The sequence below is a fragment of the Seriola aureovittata genome, chromosome 13, assembly GCF_021018895.1.
Source record: "Seriola aureovittata isolate HTS-2021-v1 ecotype China chromosome 13, ASM2101889v1, whole genome shotgun sequence".
In the NCBI taxonomy this organism is placed as follows: Eukaryota; Metazoa; Chordata; class Actinopteri; order Carangiformes; family Carangidae; genus Seriola; species Seriola aureovittata.
Genome location: NC_079376.1, coordinates 8,613,390 through 8,627,068, shown reverse-complemented (window position 1 = coordinate 8,627,068; position 13,679 = coordinate 8,613,390). Strand labels below are relative to the sequence as shown.

The 13,679-nt window shown below is 40.3% G+C and overlaps 1 protein-coding gene across 2 annotated transcripts; it reads right to left on the bottom strand.

Annotated features, from left to right (window-relative positions):
• Positions 1-506: 506 nt before the first annotated feature.
• dpysl5a (dihydropyrimidinase like 5a) lies at positions 507-11,746 on the bottom strand. Of its 2 annotated transcripts, none has more exons than XM_056394391.1 (13): positions 11,601-11,746; positions 9,360-9,630; positions 7,102-7,260; positions 6,392-6,571; positions 6,126-6,194; positions 5,897-5,941; positions 5,280-5,355; positions 4,834-4,990; positions 4,595-4,736; positions 4,215-4,357; positions 3,879-4,086; positions 3,309-3,477; positions 507-2,251 (listed from the first exon to the last, which is right to left on the bottom strand). In XM_056394391.1, exons 2-13 carry the CDS (start codon positions 9,618-9,620, stop codon positions 2,166-2,168), a joined length of 1,695 nt encoding a protein of 564 aa, XP_056250366.1. In that variant the 5' UTR covers positions 9,621-9,630; positions 11,601-11,746; the 3' UTR covers positions 507-2,165. The 2 variants fall into 2 exon arrangements, with proteins under 2 accessions (XP_056250366.1, XP_056250365.1); XM_056394390.1 differs by lacking the exon at positions 11,601-11,746 and adding an exon at positions 9,843-9,945.
• Between the last annotated feature and the right edge of the window lie 1,933 nt (positions 11,747-13,679).

The following is a 13,679-nucleotide window of genomic DNA, read 5'->3' as shown; positions in this document are numbered from 1 at the left end:
CATTATTATGTTGTTATTTCTGATATATCAATGCTAAGTAGCATTTTATTGTTGTAGGTGGAAGCAGTTTTAACTACATACAGTCTGTAGTCCAGTGGTTCCTTTCCATGGGATCAGGCCCCCTCCAACAGGTCACAAGATAAATCTTAGGTGATCTTCTGAGATGATTAGAAGATCACCTACTACAAATTTGTTTTTGTTTTTGTTTTGTTTTTTGCATTTGTGAAATATTGGAGTTTTACCTTTTTGGCACTTAAATAGTTATTTAAATGAAACCATCTGAGAAGTTTTTTGTAAAGGGTCACAAGCCCAAAAGGCTGGAAACCACTGGTTTAAAAATAACTAGTAACCATTGCAAATAAAAACAGGGGGAGTAAGAAGTCCCATATCTTCCTCTGAATGTAGATGTATAAAGTAGCATAAATTGTAAGTACTCAAATAATGCAAAAGTACCCCAAAATTGTACTTGAGTAAATGTAGTAATTAGACACCAGACTCAGATGAAGTAGATTCATTGTGGTTTATTTGCACTCAAATCATGTGATAAAGAGCTGCAAGAAAAAATGAAGAGATGAAAAGGAATTCAATGTGACAACACATTGTTCAGCACCAGTGTACATTTGGAGGGAGAAGACACAACAGGATTTGCTGGAGTTTCTAAAGATCAAAAGTGAAATCTGTCCAAAAAACAACATCATGTGACTTTGACTGTAGCATGACGATGTTCTGAACATGAGCTAAATCTTGTGTGCATCCGTGCTTACACTGCAGTTTCCACAAAAATTCAACAAAATCAAAATCTAAGACAATTATTCACAAGAAAAATACTGTAACTAAAAACAAACAATAAAAATACAGTAGTTGAGAACTTGACAAAGTATCAGTGCTTTTCTGTAGTTGCTAAACAAGCATGCCTTCCAGTTATGAAGCCGAGCTTTCACTGGCATGTGATGGCATTTGATCCCCTGAAGAAACAGCATTCATTCACTAATATCTCTGCTGTTAAAACTTCAGCGTGAATGCTAAGGAGGATCTTTTCACCTTCTCTAAGCTTCACAGTGCTATGTTACATTAGAAGTGTCAGTCAAAGGACAATTTTAAATGCTGCAGTTTCAGACCAGAACAAATCAAAAATAGGGAAAAAGAAATGACAGCAGTCATCATGTCAGAGGTCATGACCTGTAGCGGCAGTATGGGAGGGTGTGTTTCAGGGTGTCAGTGTTCTCAGGTGAGAAAAAGGCAGTTTGGGTGAGACTTTTTGCTGTCTGTGGAAAATGAGTACGATCACAAAGAATGCTGCAATATTAGTGCACACTACAGTAGTTCTAACTATGCTACCATGCACAGTACACACAGCATAGGTTCATTCACATTTGGTAGGGGTGGAACAGAAGTCTATTCTGCTATAAGGCTGTAAACATGATCTGAAATAATAATCTGACAATGATGAACTACTGAACAAAGACCTCATTCTTTTTCAGGAAATAACTCTTAACACAGTAGCATCAAAGGGAAATAGTTTAAATAATGCAATATAAAAAATAAATAAACAAACACATTTAAAAGGTGATCTTGCATTATCTTGTTTTTCATCAATTGGTCAATTGCAACAATTTTTTTTTTTCCTTATTAAGGTCATGCCGACACCCTTGTAATAATTTATTACATTTCATTCACCATGACTTGCAGTTAAAAGACATCTGTGACATTTGTGACATTAAATCATGTAAAAAGGCATCTAAATAGTACATGATACAAGTGCAAAATTGTACTTTACAGTGAGGTAACACAATCGCATCATAAAAACCAAGACTCACATTCCTAAAACTATTTTCCCCTAAGGTAATCCAATAACCAAAGTAATTCACTGGCAACTTATCTTTTTTATTTGCTGCATATTTTTTGTTAAAACTTGACTGAAATTTGGTAGCTATAATCACTTAACAAAAGGTTTACTTTGATCCATGTTCAATATTATTACGGCAATGTCATACAGTTTAATGTTTTACAATCCTAAATAAATGTGCTGAGTTCGAAATGAAAACATGACTCCATTACCCCACATGTATTCTAAGCTTTCACAAAGAAAAACAAGTCATCCTTGCTTGGCCATATGTTTCCCTCAGGTATCATTCTTCCGCTTCATGTGACAACCAACTAATTAGTTACCAGATCCCGCTGGATCTGCCTCCAGGAGGAGCCAGGATCCTGGCCGAGGATCTCTTTGGAATGTTGTCATCGATCTGGGCACCTGAAAACACCAGATCACTCAGGTTTAACAGTGAAGCACAAGGTACTAGCTTTTCCTAATAGTACTTAACAGCAGCTCAAACATATTTTTCTTATGGTATTGTAAAGTGTTCTCTAAACAGCTTATAATTAGTCCAAAGTGGTTCCAATGAGATTTAAGGATTGCAACATACTTGAAAAGATCAAAGCAATTTTTCCATTTAAAATGCTGCGCAAACCATTTATTGTTATTGGATGTTAAATATTATCTGAATAGAATAAGTCTGAATAATGCTCATACTTAAAGAGAGAAAACTATGATATCTTTCTAGGCAAAACGAATCCCCAGGCAGCAAGATACTGTACAGTTGTCAGAGGTAAAAAAAAAAAAAATCTCTGTTACTATTCCTCAATGACCTACAAGTATACTGGTGGGTGTTCCCCAGAGGTCTAGGGTTTAAGGCACCAACCATAAACCACAACATCCCTGGTTTGTTACACGTCATTCCCAGTCCCTCCCCTCATGCTCTGTCTGCTCTCTACTGTCAAAATACCCCCAAATACTAAAAAGATTACTAAGTATCTCCTAGATCTGAATATGTGTAAATGTCAAAAATAAAACTGAAAAACAGGATGGTCCAAGCTTTTTATACCTTTACTTTAGAAAAGCAATTTGTGACGATATTACAAATCTGTCATAATAAAAGCTTAAAATACTGTGTAAACATGTTTTTCAACATTTCAGCCCCACAGCTGAGTAACTGTAGTACTCTGGGCCAACCACAGACTGTGTGTGGCTGATAAGATGCACTGTCACTGTAACTTTCCAAGTTACTGAAACTACAGCTCCCTCATCAGGCCAATCTTTAGATTTTTTTTAAAGGCCAGAACAGCAGTGCCAAAATGCAGCAATCCAGATTATACCAAAAATGCACCACCAACCAGTGTTTTCAGTTTTTGTAAACGGACGCAGCCTGAGAAATACTTTCTCTTACGCATACATCATGTCACGCACACAACATGTCAGTACATGAAAAACAAATTTCCTCATATCCCTGTATGAATCTACTGGTCCTCACCAGACAGGCTGAAGCTGGACTCGTGGAGGTCCCTCACACCCCCGTGCCGGGTGCAGGGGCGTGTCGGAGTGTCCAGATCTGAGGCCCCAAAGTCCCTCTTTCCTGAGTTGGCCACTGCAACAACTTCACCTGTGTATGGCTCCCGCTCCACAGCTTTCAGCGCCTGGCACTGGGAGGCCAAGAGACGCAAATGAACAAACAGGTTAATGAACATGTTAATTACAGCAATAATAGTACAGTAACAGTAGTAGTACTAGTAGTAGATGCACGACATACAGTTGAACCAGTATAGTAGAGGTTGCGGCACCTGTGGTATTGCTAGTAGTATTAACAGTATTAGTGTTTCTACTGATGAAGTGATGACATATAGCATGTCTTGTCTATAGCTACACAAATAACATCATTACATGTTAAACTGTACAGTATATCCAGTTTGGTATAAAGTCCCCATTGAAATGAAAGACACTATTCAACAATGTTTGATAAAGGGCTTCTGTTAACACATGATAAAAGTCTGTGTTCGGCTAACTCTCGATGTCGAGACTGCATGAACTAATTTCTGTGTGATACCTTTTCCCTCTGAACCATCTTCTTGTAAAGATAATCTGGAAAGGTTCTCAGGGGGCAAAACTTTCCAGAGCCTTCAGCACATGTGAAAATGCCATTTTCATAGACCAGGCGCCCACGGCTGATGGTGACCAGGGGCACGCCGTGACAGCGAAGGCCTTCATACAGGTTTATATCTCCTCCCTGGACCTGGTTATCCACAGAAATGGTCCTGTAGACAAAGATGAAAGAAAGAGTTGACCCATTTAAACTAGGCTAAACCTAATCAGCCTCTGAGATATGGGATGAGAGGCGTAGTGAGACAAGCTGGTCGATGAATGGATGGATCCAGTTTCATACTTGGATCCCTCGGGGTCCCAGACAACCACATCAGCATCTGCTCCTGGGATGATCCTGCCTTTCCTGGGGTAGAGGTTGTAGATCTTGGCTGCATTCGAGCTTGTGACTGCTACAAAGCGATTCTCATCCATTTTACCTCCAATCTGTGAATTATGACAAACAAAAAATTTTTTAAATATGTTTGTAATCTTAGAGAGCAATTCTTACGCAAAATCTGACTGAATCAACTGATGCACTAAAAGTAGGAGATGTTTTCTGTGCCTCTTCTGTCAGTGTATATTTTTTTTCAAGTTAAAATCGATATCCTCCAAAACCAAAACAGATGTCCTGTTTATGGAATTTCTCTGGCAGCCCGACGGGAACAAAAGAGCTACACATACCACTCCTTTCTCCCAGATCACGCTCATGCGGTCCTGAATACCAGGGAGCCCATGGGGGATCTTTGTGAAATCATCCTTGCCCATGGCTCTCTGTTTGATGGTGAACGGACGGTGATCGGACCCCAAAACGTTCAGAGTGTCACTGCAGGTGGGACAGAGTAAAATGGAAGGTCACATATAGGATTTTAACAGAAAGACTCACATTCTATTGCATTTAGATTTTATACTCTTGTGCATACTTTCCCAGCAGGCTCATTAGGAAATTGGGAGTACTGGGGTCCAGGCGAAGAGGGGGTACGGTAACATGGGCAGCAGCATGGGCCCAGTCATGATGATAGTACTGCATACCATTCAGCACAGTGTAGGCCGTGGTTGTTTCCCCGTGGACGACCTTACCTGTGGTCAAACAGCACAATATGAACATACACTGGATCAAATGTTAGTGAGAGGAGTTCTGCAAGAAAAGAGGCAGAGATTAAACAATCAAGAGATTAAAAGATGAACCACCTTCACTCTAAAATACTCAGGGAAATATGCCAGTGACCAAGTAAACATAAAAGTAAATGTCCTATAATTTCATTTAAGATATTATTTTCTAAATTTAGTGGAATGTAGATGTGCATAAAATTGTACTGTACTTACTCCTAAAATAGTAACACTAAATGTAAAAGAAAATAGGCCCCACCTTGCATCTTGGCTGTAGCCACAACATCTCCTGCAGACATACTGGACACATTCACAAGATAGATCGGGCAGTGGGCCTACAAGAAAACACACACACGTATATATAAGGTATATTATAATTTTAATAAGACTGTCTACAGCCATGCTAGCAGCTCTGTGGGGATGTAGTGGACACAGGGATGCCTTAAGCTATATGTTAATGTCAGCATGCTAACATGCTCATAATGATAATGTTAACATTGCTGATGTTTAGCAGGTATAATGTTTACCATGTTCGCCATCTTAGTTGGGCATGTTAGCATGCTTACTTTGCTAATTAGCACAAACACAAAGTACAGCTGAGTCTGATGGCAAAGTCATTATTTTTTCAGGTATTTGGTCATAAACCAAAGTGTTGGACAATTTTTATTTTCACCCTTTTAACGGGGATAAATGAAAAGGTCATTGCAAGCCATTCAATAGTTGTTGAGTTATTTCACCCTGGACCAAAAAAACAGACCAACCAGCAGAGTGACATCCCTACAGCCTTGCTATTAGCATGGCTGAAAATGATCTTGTCTTAACATAAAGTAGGTTTGCATGAAATATGTTTTTATGCGTACTAATGATCTCACTCACCCTGTTGGCGATGGTAATTGCCCTGTGGGTCGCCTCTGCTTCCAGCTGTGAAAACACAGAAGCCAGTGAGGAATCGTCATAGTTTTCCAGAAGTGCTGAGATAGACACTGGACTTATTTCATCATAGAAACAATAGTAATACTTTTGACAAGAGTCTGGATATAATAGTTATTTAATTTAGTTTGACAGACACTTAAAGCGGCAACATAGTCAAACCTGAATATCATACCTCCTCAGGCCTGCTGATTTCAATCCCCTCAGGGCCACTGATGCCCAGGTCCAGTGCTTCCTTTGCACCCTGAAAAGAGACAAGAGAATTCCATGAATTATATGCGTTTACAGCAATTAAAACAAGAGACATTTGGAAACAATTCAGACTGTTTACTATAACAGAATAAGTGAAAATCAATAAAATCTTAGGAAAAGTGCAATGACACCAAGCATTTTTGAGTATTTAATCTGTGTATACTACTACACACTACAATTCTCCCTCACCTCTGCCACCAGCTCCCCGTTCTCAGCATGGACTCTTGCGATAGCTCCAATGTCCTTGCAGTGCTGCAGGGCCTGGAAAAGCTCACTGTCTCTCAGCATGAACATGTCCTTATAGGCCATGAACATCTGAAAGGAATTCACTCCTTTCTCTCTCACCAGCTTCTCCATCTCAGCTCGTACCTGCAAGAAAAGGTACAAATGAACTCAAGCATCTCTTACCTGAAAAGTGTCCTTGTACAGAACAAATAAAAACAGCAATTGGTGTACATTTTCGTGTCCATGCCAGTTATTGAGATTTATTTGTTTTAATCTGGCAGATAAATAGAGTTTAAGAGTAGATAATCCAGAATATCTATTGTAAACATCAGGTTTTGGTGTAAACCAAAACAACCAAAGAGCAAATGGACCCATGTTTAACAATTATACATCATAGAAAAGAGAAAAAAAATCTCTACCGGCCTCAGTTAGTTAGTTATATGCTTTAAGTAAAACCCTCTATATCAGGTATTGTTCTCACTATAACCATTTCCACATACACATATGAGCATCTGAAAGTTACTAGTCTTGGGAAGCTTTCAAAACACATGGTAGGATGTCACGAACAGAGGTACAAGAGTAACAAACTATCTCCTGAGCATCGCAGATTAAATGTAAAATTTGTCTTTAGATGTAAATTGTGAAGAAAAGAATCCATCTTGTGGGCTGGGTACCTTGGGTCCCCACCAAGTGACTCCCACATGCAGAGCGTAGTCACAGCAGGTTTTGGAGTCCGCCGAGCTGCGGCACTGCTCGTAGGCCTCCAGCAAAGACTCATTCTTCTCTGGCAGAACGTGACCGATCACCATTGTTGTACCGCCAGCCAGAGCCGCCTGGAAGAAATGCAGAATAGCACTCACTCACCCATTCACTTAAATGCAGGATGTAATTCTGTTACTTAATATGCTTAAGTAAATGTGTTGTATTGCTTAAGTAAATGTGTTGTACTGCTTCTGTCATTTGTTGTGGAAATGACTTTTTCTGTAATGGGATCTTCTGTGCGAAGGCTCTATTGTCCCGATTTCACCCGTGTTTTTATCAATTGCAATGTAAAACTAATATGACCTGAGGTTTACTGAAAAGCAGACCTTTTAAATTAACTGGAATGAACAATAAACCAGGGCATTAAGTTACACTATCGCAGGAGATATTGATTTATTAAGTCTGTAAATACTGAAGAGACCGTAATCCACTAATCAACATAGCTCCTGCTTTAAGCATAAAAGTAAAAGCCTCATTTGCCATTAATGCTTATCTTTATAGTTATATGCAGATGACTGCTGAGGGAAATAAATCCTCAGCAGTTAAAATCCAGGATTGACTGCCCCTCACAGTATAATCAAGAGGCATTTAAAGCTATAACTGCAGGATTTATCTACTGCATCAGCACTTCTTAATTTTTATCCTCCAAAAATAGATTTATGTTTTAAACTAGAGTAAATCTTAATAATCCAAATGAGTGAAGACAGAGTGTGTTTTGTGTATAAGTGCATGCTTCACTGAGCATCTGTCAGCTGACCCGAGAGAGTCGAGTAGTGTAGTGGGAGGGAAGACCGAGGGGGTTTGGGTCTGAGAGCCATTGTCTCCAAGCACAATAGCGTGAGTGAAAAGGCTTTGCGGCAGTCTTTGCAGCAGCCCTGTGGTATCCATGGAAACAGATGCTCATCTGCATTTGTTTCTGGAATTATTCTAGAGCACGGCAGCAGTGGAGAGGGTTGGGAGGGGCCGGGAGGAATGGGGGGGGGGGGGGGGGGGGCAGCAAGGAGAGAGAGAAAGAACAGTGGAGAATAGTGTCTGTCACCACCGGTCTGCCCAGTCGCTGAAACATCTGAATCCCAGCGTCCGTCATCTCTCAGCTCCTATCATCTCAAAGTGCTACAGAGTGATGAGTCATCATGGTGCCCTGAAGCAGAGTGGGGTATCCCAGTCCTATCAGCAACCAAGATGACTCCATTCCAGTCTTCCTGGCAGCTATTAGCCTTGCCTGCTCGGCTACAGTGCCAACAGCAAAGTGCCAAATCATCCTTGTGTGAACAAGGTGCATCTGGTTTGCACCTGATGGTCCGTTGTTTTACGTTGGAGCTTGTTCTACAATTTTTAAATGTTTCTTTGCTATTTTATGTGTGTGTCCACTGTTTATCTGGTTCACAATTACCAACATGATTAAACAAAGCAGTGGACAATCACTTGCAACTTTGAGTCCAGGGTGACGTCTTCAGATGTTTTGTTCAACCAATAGTTCAAAACTCCTAGAGCTTTAGTTTACAAAGCGTATAAAAAGAAAGAAAACCAGAAAAACTTCACATTTACAAAGCTGAAACTAGAGGTTGATTGAGAGAGTCGATCAGATAAATTGATGTCCACAGACTAATCAATTAATCAACTAATACATGTGGTTCAACTTTTAAAATTGATGCCATTGCGGGAAGATCATCCAAAGCATGTAATTATTAAATATCTGACCATATGTCCAAGCAATACAGTCTACCTAAAATATTCAAATTGTTACCATAAGGTGCCTAATTTTAATAACTTCTAACACTTCTATTTTAATGTTTTATTTTTCATTTTATTTTTACTGTTGCAGTTTCATTGTCTTAACTACATTCTAGCATCCTGTTTCTTTCTTTGACATCTAACTATCTGACTTTGCAAAAGTAGTTCTGACTAAAATAACCACCATGTTTGATCCCAAAATATCAGGAAAGCGGTCTCATCGCATCAAAACCAAAAACAAGAAGCATCACTGACATCTTGGATAAAATTAACATCAGTGGAGCGATGTTAAAAAACTGCCCTCAATAGTTTAATGATAGAAAATGATTCTCTGAGTCTTAATCTACAAATCTACATCTACATTTAGGACAATGTCACTTGCAATCTAAACCCTTTTTTTTCTTCTTCTGTCCTTCCATTTCCAGCAGGACGTTACCTTGGTGCCGCTGTAGTAGTCGTCCGCCGTGGTGGCGTTCATGAAGCTCTCCTCCAGGTGGACGCTGGTGTCGATGCCCCCGGGGAGGACCAGTTTGCCCGAGGCATCGATCACTTTGGCCCCACCTGGGATCATCAGCTCCTTCCCCACCTGCTGGATGATACCATTCTCGATGTAGACGTCGGCCTCCTGGGTGCAGTCGTCGTTCACCACTTTTCCACCCTTAATCAGGATCCGCACCATCGCTGAGCTGGAAGACATGGCTATAGCTCTGTAAGAGAAAAATAGATGTGACAATGGGGGATTTAAGGCTTTCTGTCAAGCATCAGTTGTAGCTGCTATAACAGTGGTGAGCTGGCTATGTAAAGAAAACAAGAAAAGTTACAGCAACTACAACTTTTTAAACAGTTTGGTCCTCAGATGTGGCACAATAACATCTTCCATTTCCACAAAAAACTAGCGAAAATTAACAGTTTACAGTACCTCATTCTGAGACAGTGTAGAAAGACTAGAGAGGAGAGATAAGAGTCAGTGCTGCTGCTCTGAGACCAGTCTGTCAGGCTGTGTCTGACATCAGCTACTAGACTGAGGAGGCTGTGTCAGTCACCGCCTGTGACCTGACGTCCCAGTAGACCATGACGTATGGTGAGTCAAGTTGTGGATCACAAGAATGCAAACACGGGTCAATAAGACCATTATTTTTGAAAAGATTGAGGCAGCATAAAGCGAATTACAATGATTTTCACTCACTATGAAGCTAGATAGAAAAAACCAGAGTGACAGAACGATATAAATTAAGTAAGTTGAGGTGGGTTCCCTTACACAACATACATGCTAAGTAGCTCTGCTCTACTCCAGTACTTCTCAATCAGTGGCTCAGTACCCCCACAACGGGAAGCAAGAGGTATCTTAGGATCACCAAAGGATTACTGGGGTAGGAAATAATTTAAAAAAACAAGTTATGCTCCAGAAAATCTTATTTTTATCTTTATTTTATCCGCTCTCTCCTGTTTCCTTGTAAATATAGAATAGTTTTACCTCTGCAGGCATTAAATGAAAAACACAATATCAGTGAACTATTCCATCAACAACAAAGACACAATCGATCTGCCTCCTCCCTTCCCTTTTACACAACTGTATTAATGATGTGATGTATTTTGTGTGTGTGTGTGGGTGTGTGTGTCCACCCTGCGTGCTTGCGTCTAAGTGTGCGTGCAGGATGCGTACGTATGAGGGTGCGGCAACTTTACTGCATGGCATGGACTCCTTCACACATCCAGATCTGATGGGTGATAATGTGGAGGGTGGCTCATTCTGAAATAATCATGCATTAATACTAACAGGCTGCAAGTCATTAGGCGAAACACTCGTACATTATTCCCTCCGTTTCCCAAAACCTGGAAGCAGCCACAGGCTATGATAAAGTTATTGTTGTATTATAGGGCCTTCAGCTCAGTAAACCACTATGGAAGTTGACGCCGGTTAGTAAATAATAAACAGGTGAGCTTGTGTTACCTGGTTTAACACTTGCAATATAAATCTGTGTAAAGAAGTAGAGAAATTATGAAATCGATTATAGATGATACAACCACAGTATATGAACTACAATTAAATCAAGTGTTTTCAATTTCACTTAGAGTACTATTATGAAACTACAGGCCCTGTTTCAATTAAATATCTTTATATTTCTACATTTGATTTGTCCATAAACAAATATCATGTGTACAATCCACATGCAAACCGCGCATTAGTCAGTTAGCATCAACCAGAATGATTGGGTCGGTAAATCCTGAGATTTTGCTGGTGAGGTGTAAACGCTGTGAGATCATGACACTTCTACTTGTGCGACTTGACACAAAGAAACCGGTCTCCATCCGGCGTGAACGGCTGCACGGCGTTCATTATCGACCTAGACACCGCCTCCCAGCTCTCTGTCCGTCCAAGTCCCTCCTGTGCCTCCTCCACAATGACCAGCTCGCTATATCTAACAGCGCAAAGTGGCCTCACGTTGTAATCATTCAGCCCTCCTGCCAGGTGTAGCGGTGTGGCTGTACTTCAGGGTGTGTATAGGTCCCGGGAGGGTGACAGGAACAGCAGACAGGGCAGACACCCAGACGTGTAGACAGGCGGCATGGAAACAAAGTCTCCAAGCTCCAGCAGAGGATCTCCCCCCCCCCGCCCTCCAGAGAGAGCCACTGCAGCCAACTAGTCAGAATAAAGCTGATGATGTGCACCACGTACCTCCTCTACAGGCCTGCTGTTGCTGCTGCTGCTCCACTCGGATCGCTGGATACTTTCTGACAGGAACAGAATGCAACACAATCCGTGGATGGCACTTCCCAAGGAGATACACACACACACACACACACCAGATGGATGCCTTCCTAGCCGGTCTGGGACCTGCAGACCGCAGCATCATCACCGTCAAGTCAGCAAGGAGATACAAGTAAGTCTTCCGGCTATGGCTTTCAAAATAAAACCCAAATGGTCGCACTTTCCAACTTTTTAGACATACGACGTACGTAATTCAGGAAAGAATATGGATCAAATTAAAACAAATTTTCCCTGTATGTAATCTTCACAGCTTTTATCAACAGTCCCATATGCAAAACACCATTGCCTCACCATGCACTGATCAAGAAAATAACCTTCATTGGCCATTAGATTACAAATAGGTTTAGGAAAAAGTTTACTGCTACTGCCATAAGATGTTATAATGTAGGCTGTTTACTCACATAATACTATACTTATGATTTTTCTAAACCTTAGGGGATACTTATACATTTAAAAATCAGTACTATAATATTGATCAACTAACAAAAACAGATTGCTGAGCAGGTTGCAAAAGTGATGTATCATTCTGCTATTTCGATTATTATGTGTTTTGTTAATATTTGTGTATATGGTGACCTTACTCACATGTGTACTGTTTTGTACTTTAATTAAATGCAAGACTAATTAATTTGCATAAACGCCTCTAAATTTTGTAATAATGAATGATAGGTGTAAGAATAAGGTATAAGGTATGAATAAGGTAAGATAAGCACATATCTTACCTTATTCATGTTGAACACGGACAGCAATACATTGCCATCTCTGATCAACGTTTTAAAAGTCTTTCAGTCAACGTCTTTCATTGGCACTTACCCTACACATTCTTATGCTTTTATTTTGTAGGCGAATCGCCTGTGTTCCGGTACTGTTCTATCTGTCTGCGGTTGTCTTGACGCGGCTCGCAGCATCCATGCCGTGCGACGGTGCGACGCTCCAATCAGAAACGGTGAGTGAAGGCTTGGTCGCCTAAGCAACCAATTACTTTGGACCTTGGGCGTGTCCACCATGACGAGGCTGTACCACTATCAGAGGAAGAGGGTGGCATGAAAACAACAGTGGTCTACAGGCTGCATAATGGACCATTACCATTTCTTTGACATTTAATGACTTACATGTCTCTATGAACTTTAATGGGATCTATTAATAGCCTATTCCCCCTTATGTGTTATCTTACATGGCCTGGGCTTGATATATTCATTATTGAAGAAAAAAGAAATATAAAACAGATAAATCCTACATTTCTGAGCATATGACAAGTATGTAAGTGCTAGCCTATTAACTCTGTCTAATGGCTGAATGATTTGTTTAGGTCTGATCAGAGAGGAGCTGCAGGGCAACACCCTTATTTTAGATTTAAGCACTGAAGGTGGCTGGGACCCAGGTGTCAAGACACACACACACACACACACACACACACACACACACACACACAAAAATCCCCTCCTGGAGGGCATGATGGCATGGAAACTGGAGCTGAAAATCAATCTCCATATCTCCTCTATTAACCTCCTGACAGTTAGAACCTAGACCACAGTCATGATATAATCCTAATTATAATTTGAGTGTGTGTTGCTGACATCTCATTTCCACCACTAAAAAAATTCATTATTAAGCGTAATTCTTCATAATCATGACTAATCATTGCATAATTATGTGGTAGTTAATTATAATTACACAGCTTCTGAGACTGTAGCTATACCAAGGGCATGGGTTTGGTTTCAAAACTACAATGGGGATGCAATTAAGGAAATGGTTCTTCAACCAAACATAGAGGTATATAAATGCCGTTCGCTTCAAGTGAGATAACATTGAAAGTGCTTTCCATGATAATAAATTATTGAAGCATCATCAATGCACTTACCATATTTGAATCATGTCCAGTTTCCTTGATAGAAATCTAATACTTAATGATAGATAAATGTTGCTTGTGCATAATCTAAATTGTGCAGTCCTTTACAGTCTTATCTTTGATTAATGGTCATTTCG

Coding starts and splice junctions, on each gene's coding strand:
- dpysl5a (XM_056394390.1), bottom strand. Junction 5,942..6,125: donor AAATCAGCAGGCCTGAGGAG/GTATGATATTCA, acceptor GTGTTTTCACAG/CTGGAAGCAGAGGCGACCCA. Junction 4,991..5,279: donor GGCTACAGCCAAGATGCAAG/GTGGGGCCTATT, acceptor GTTTGACCACAG/GTAAGGTCGTCCACGGGGAA.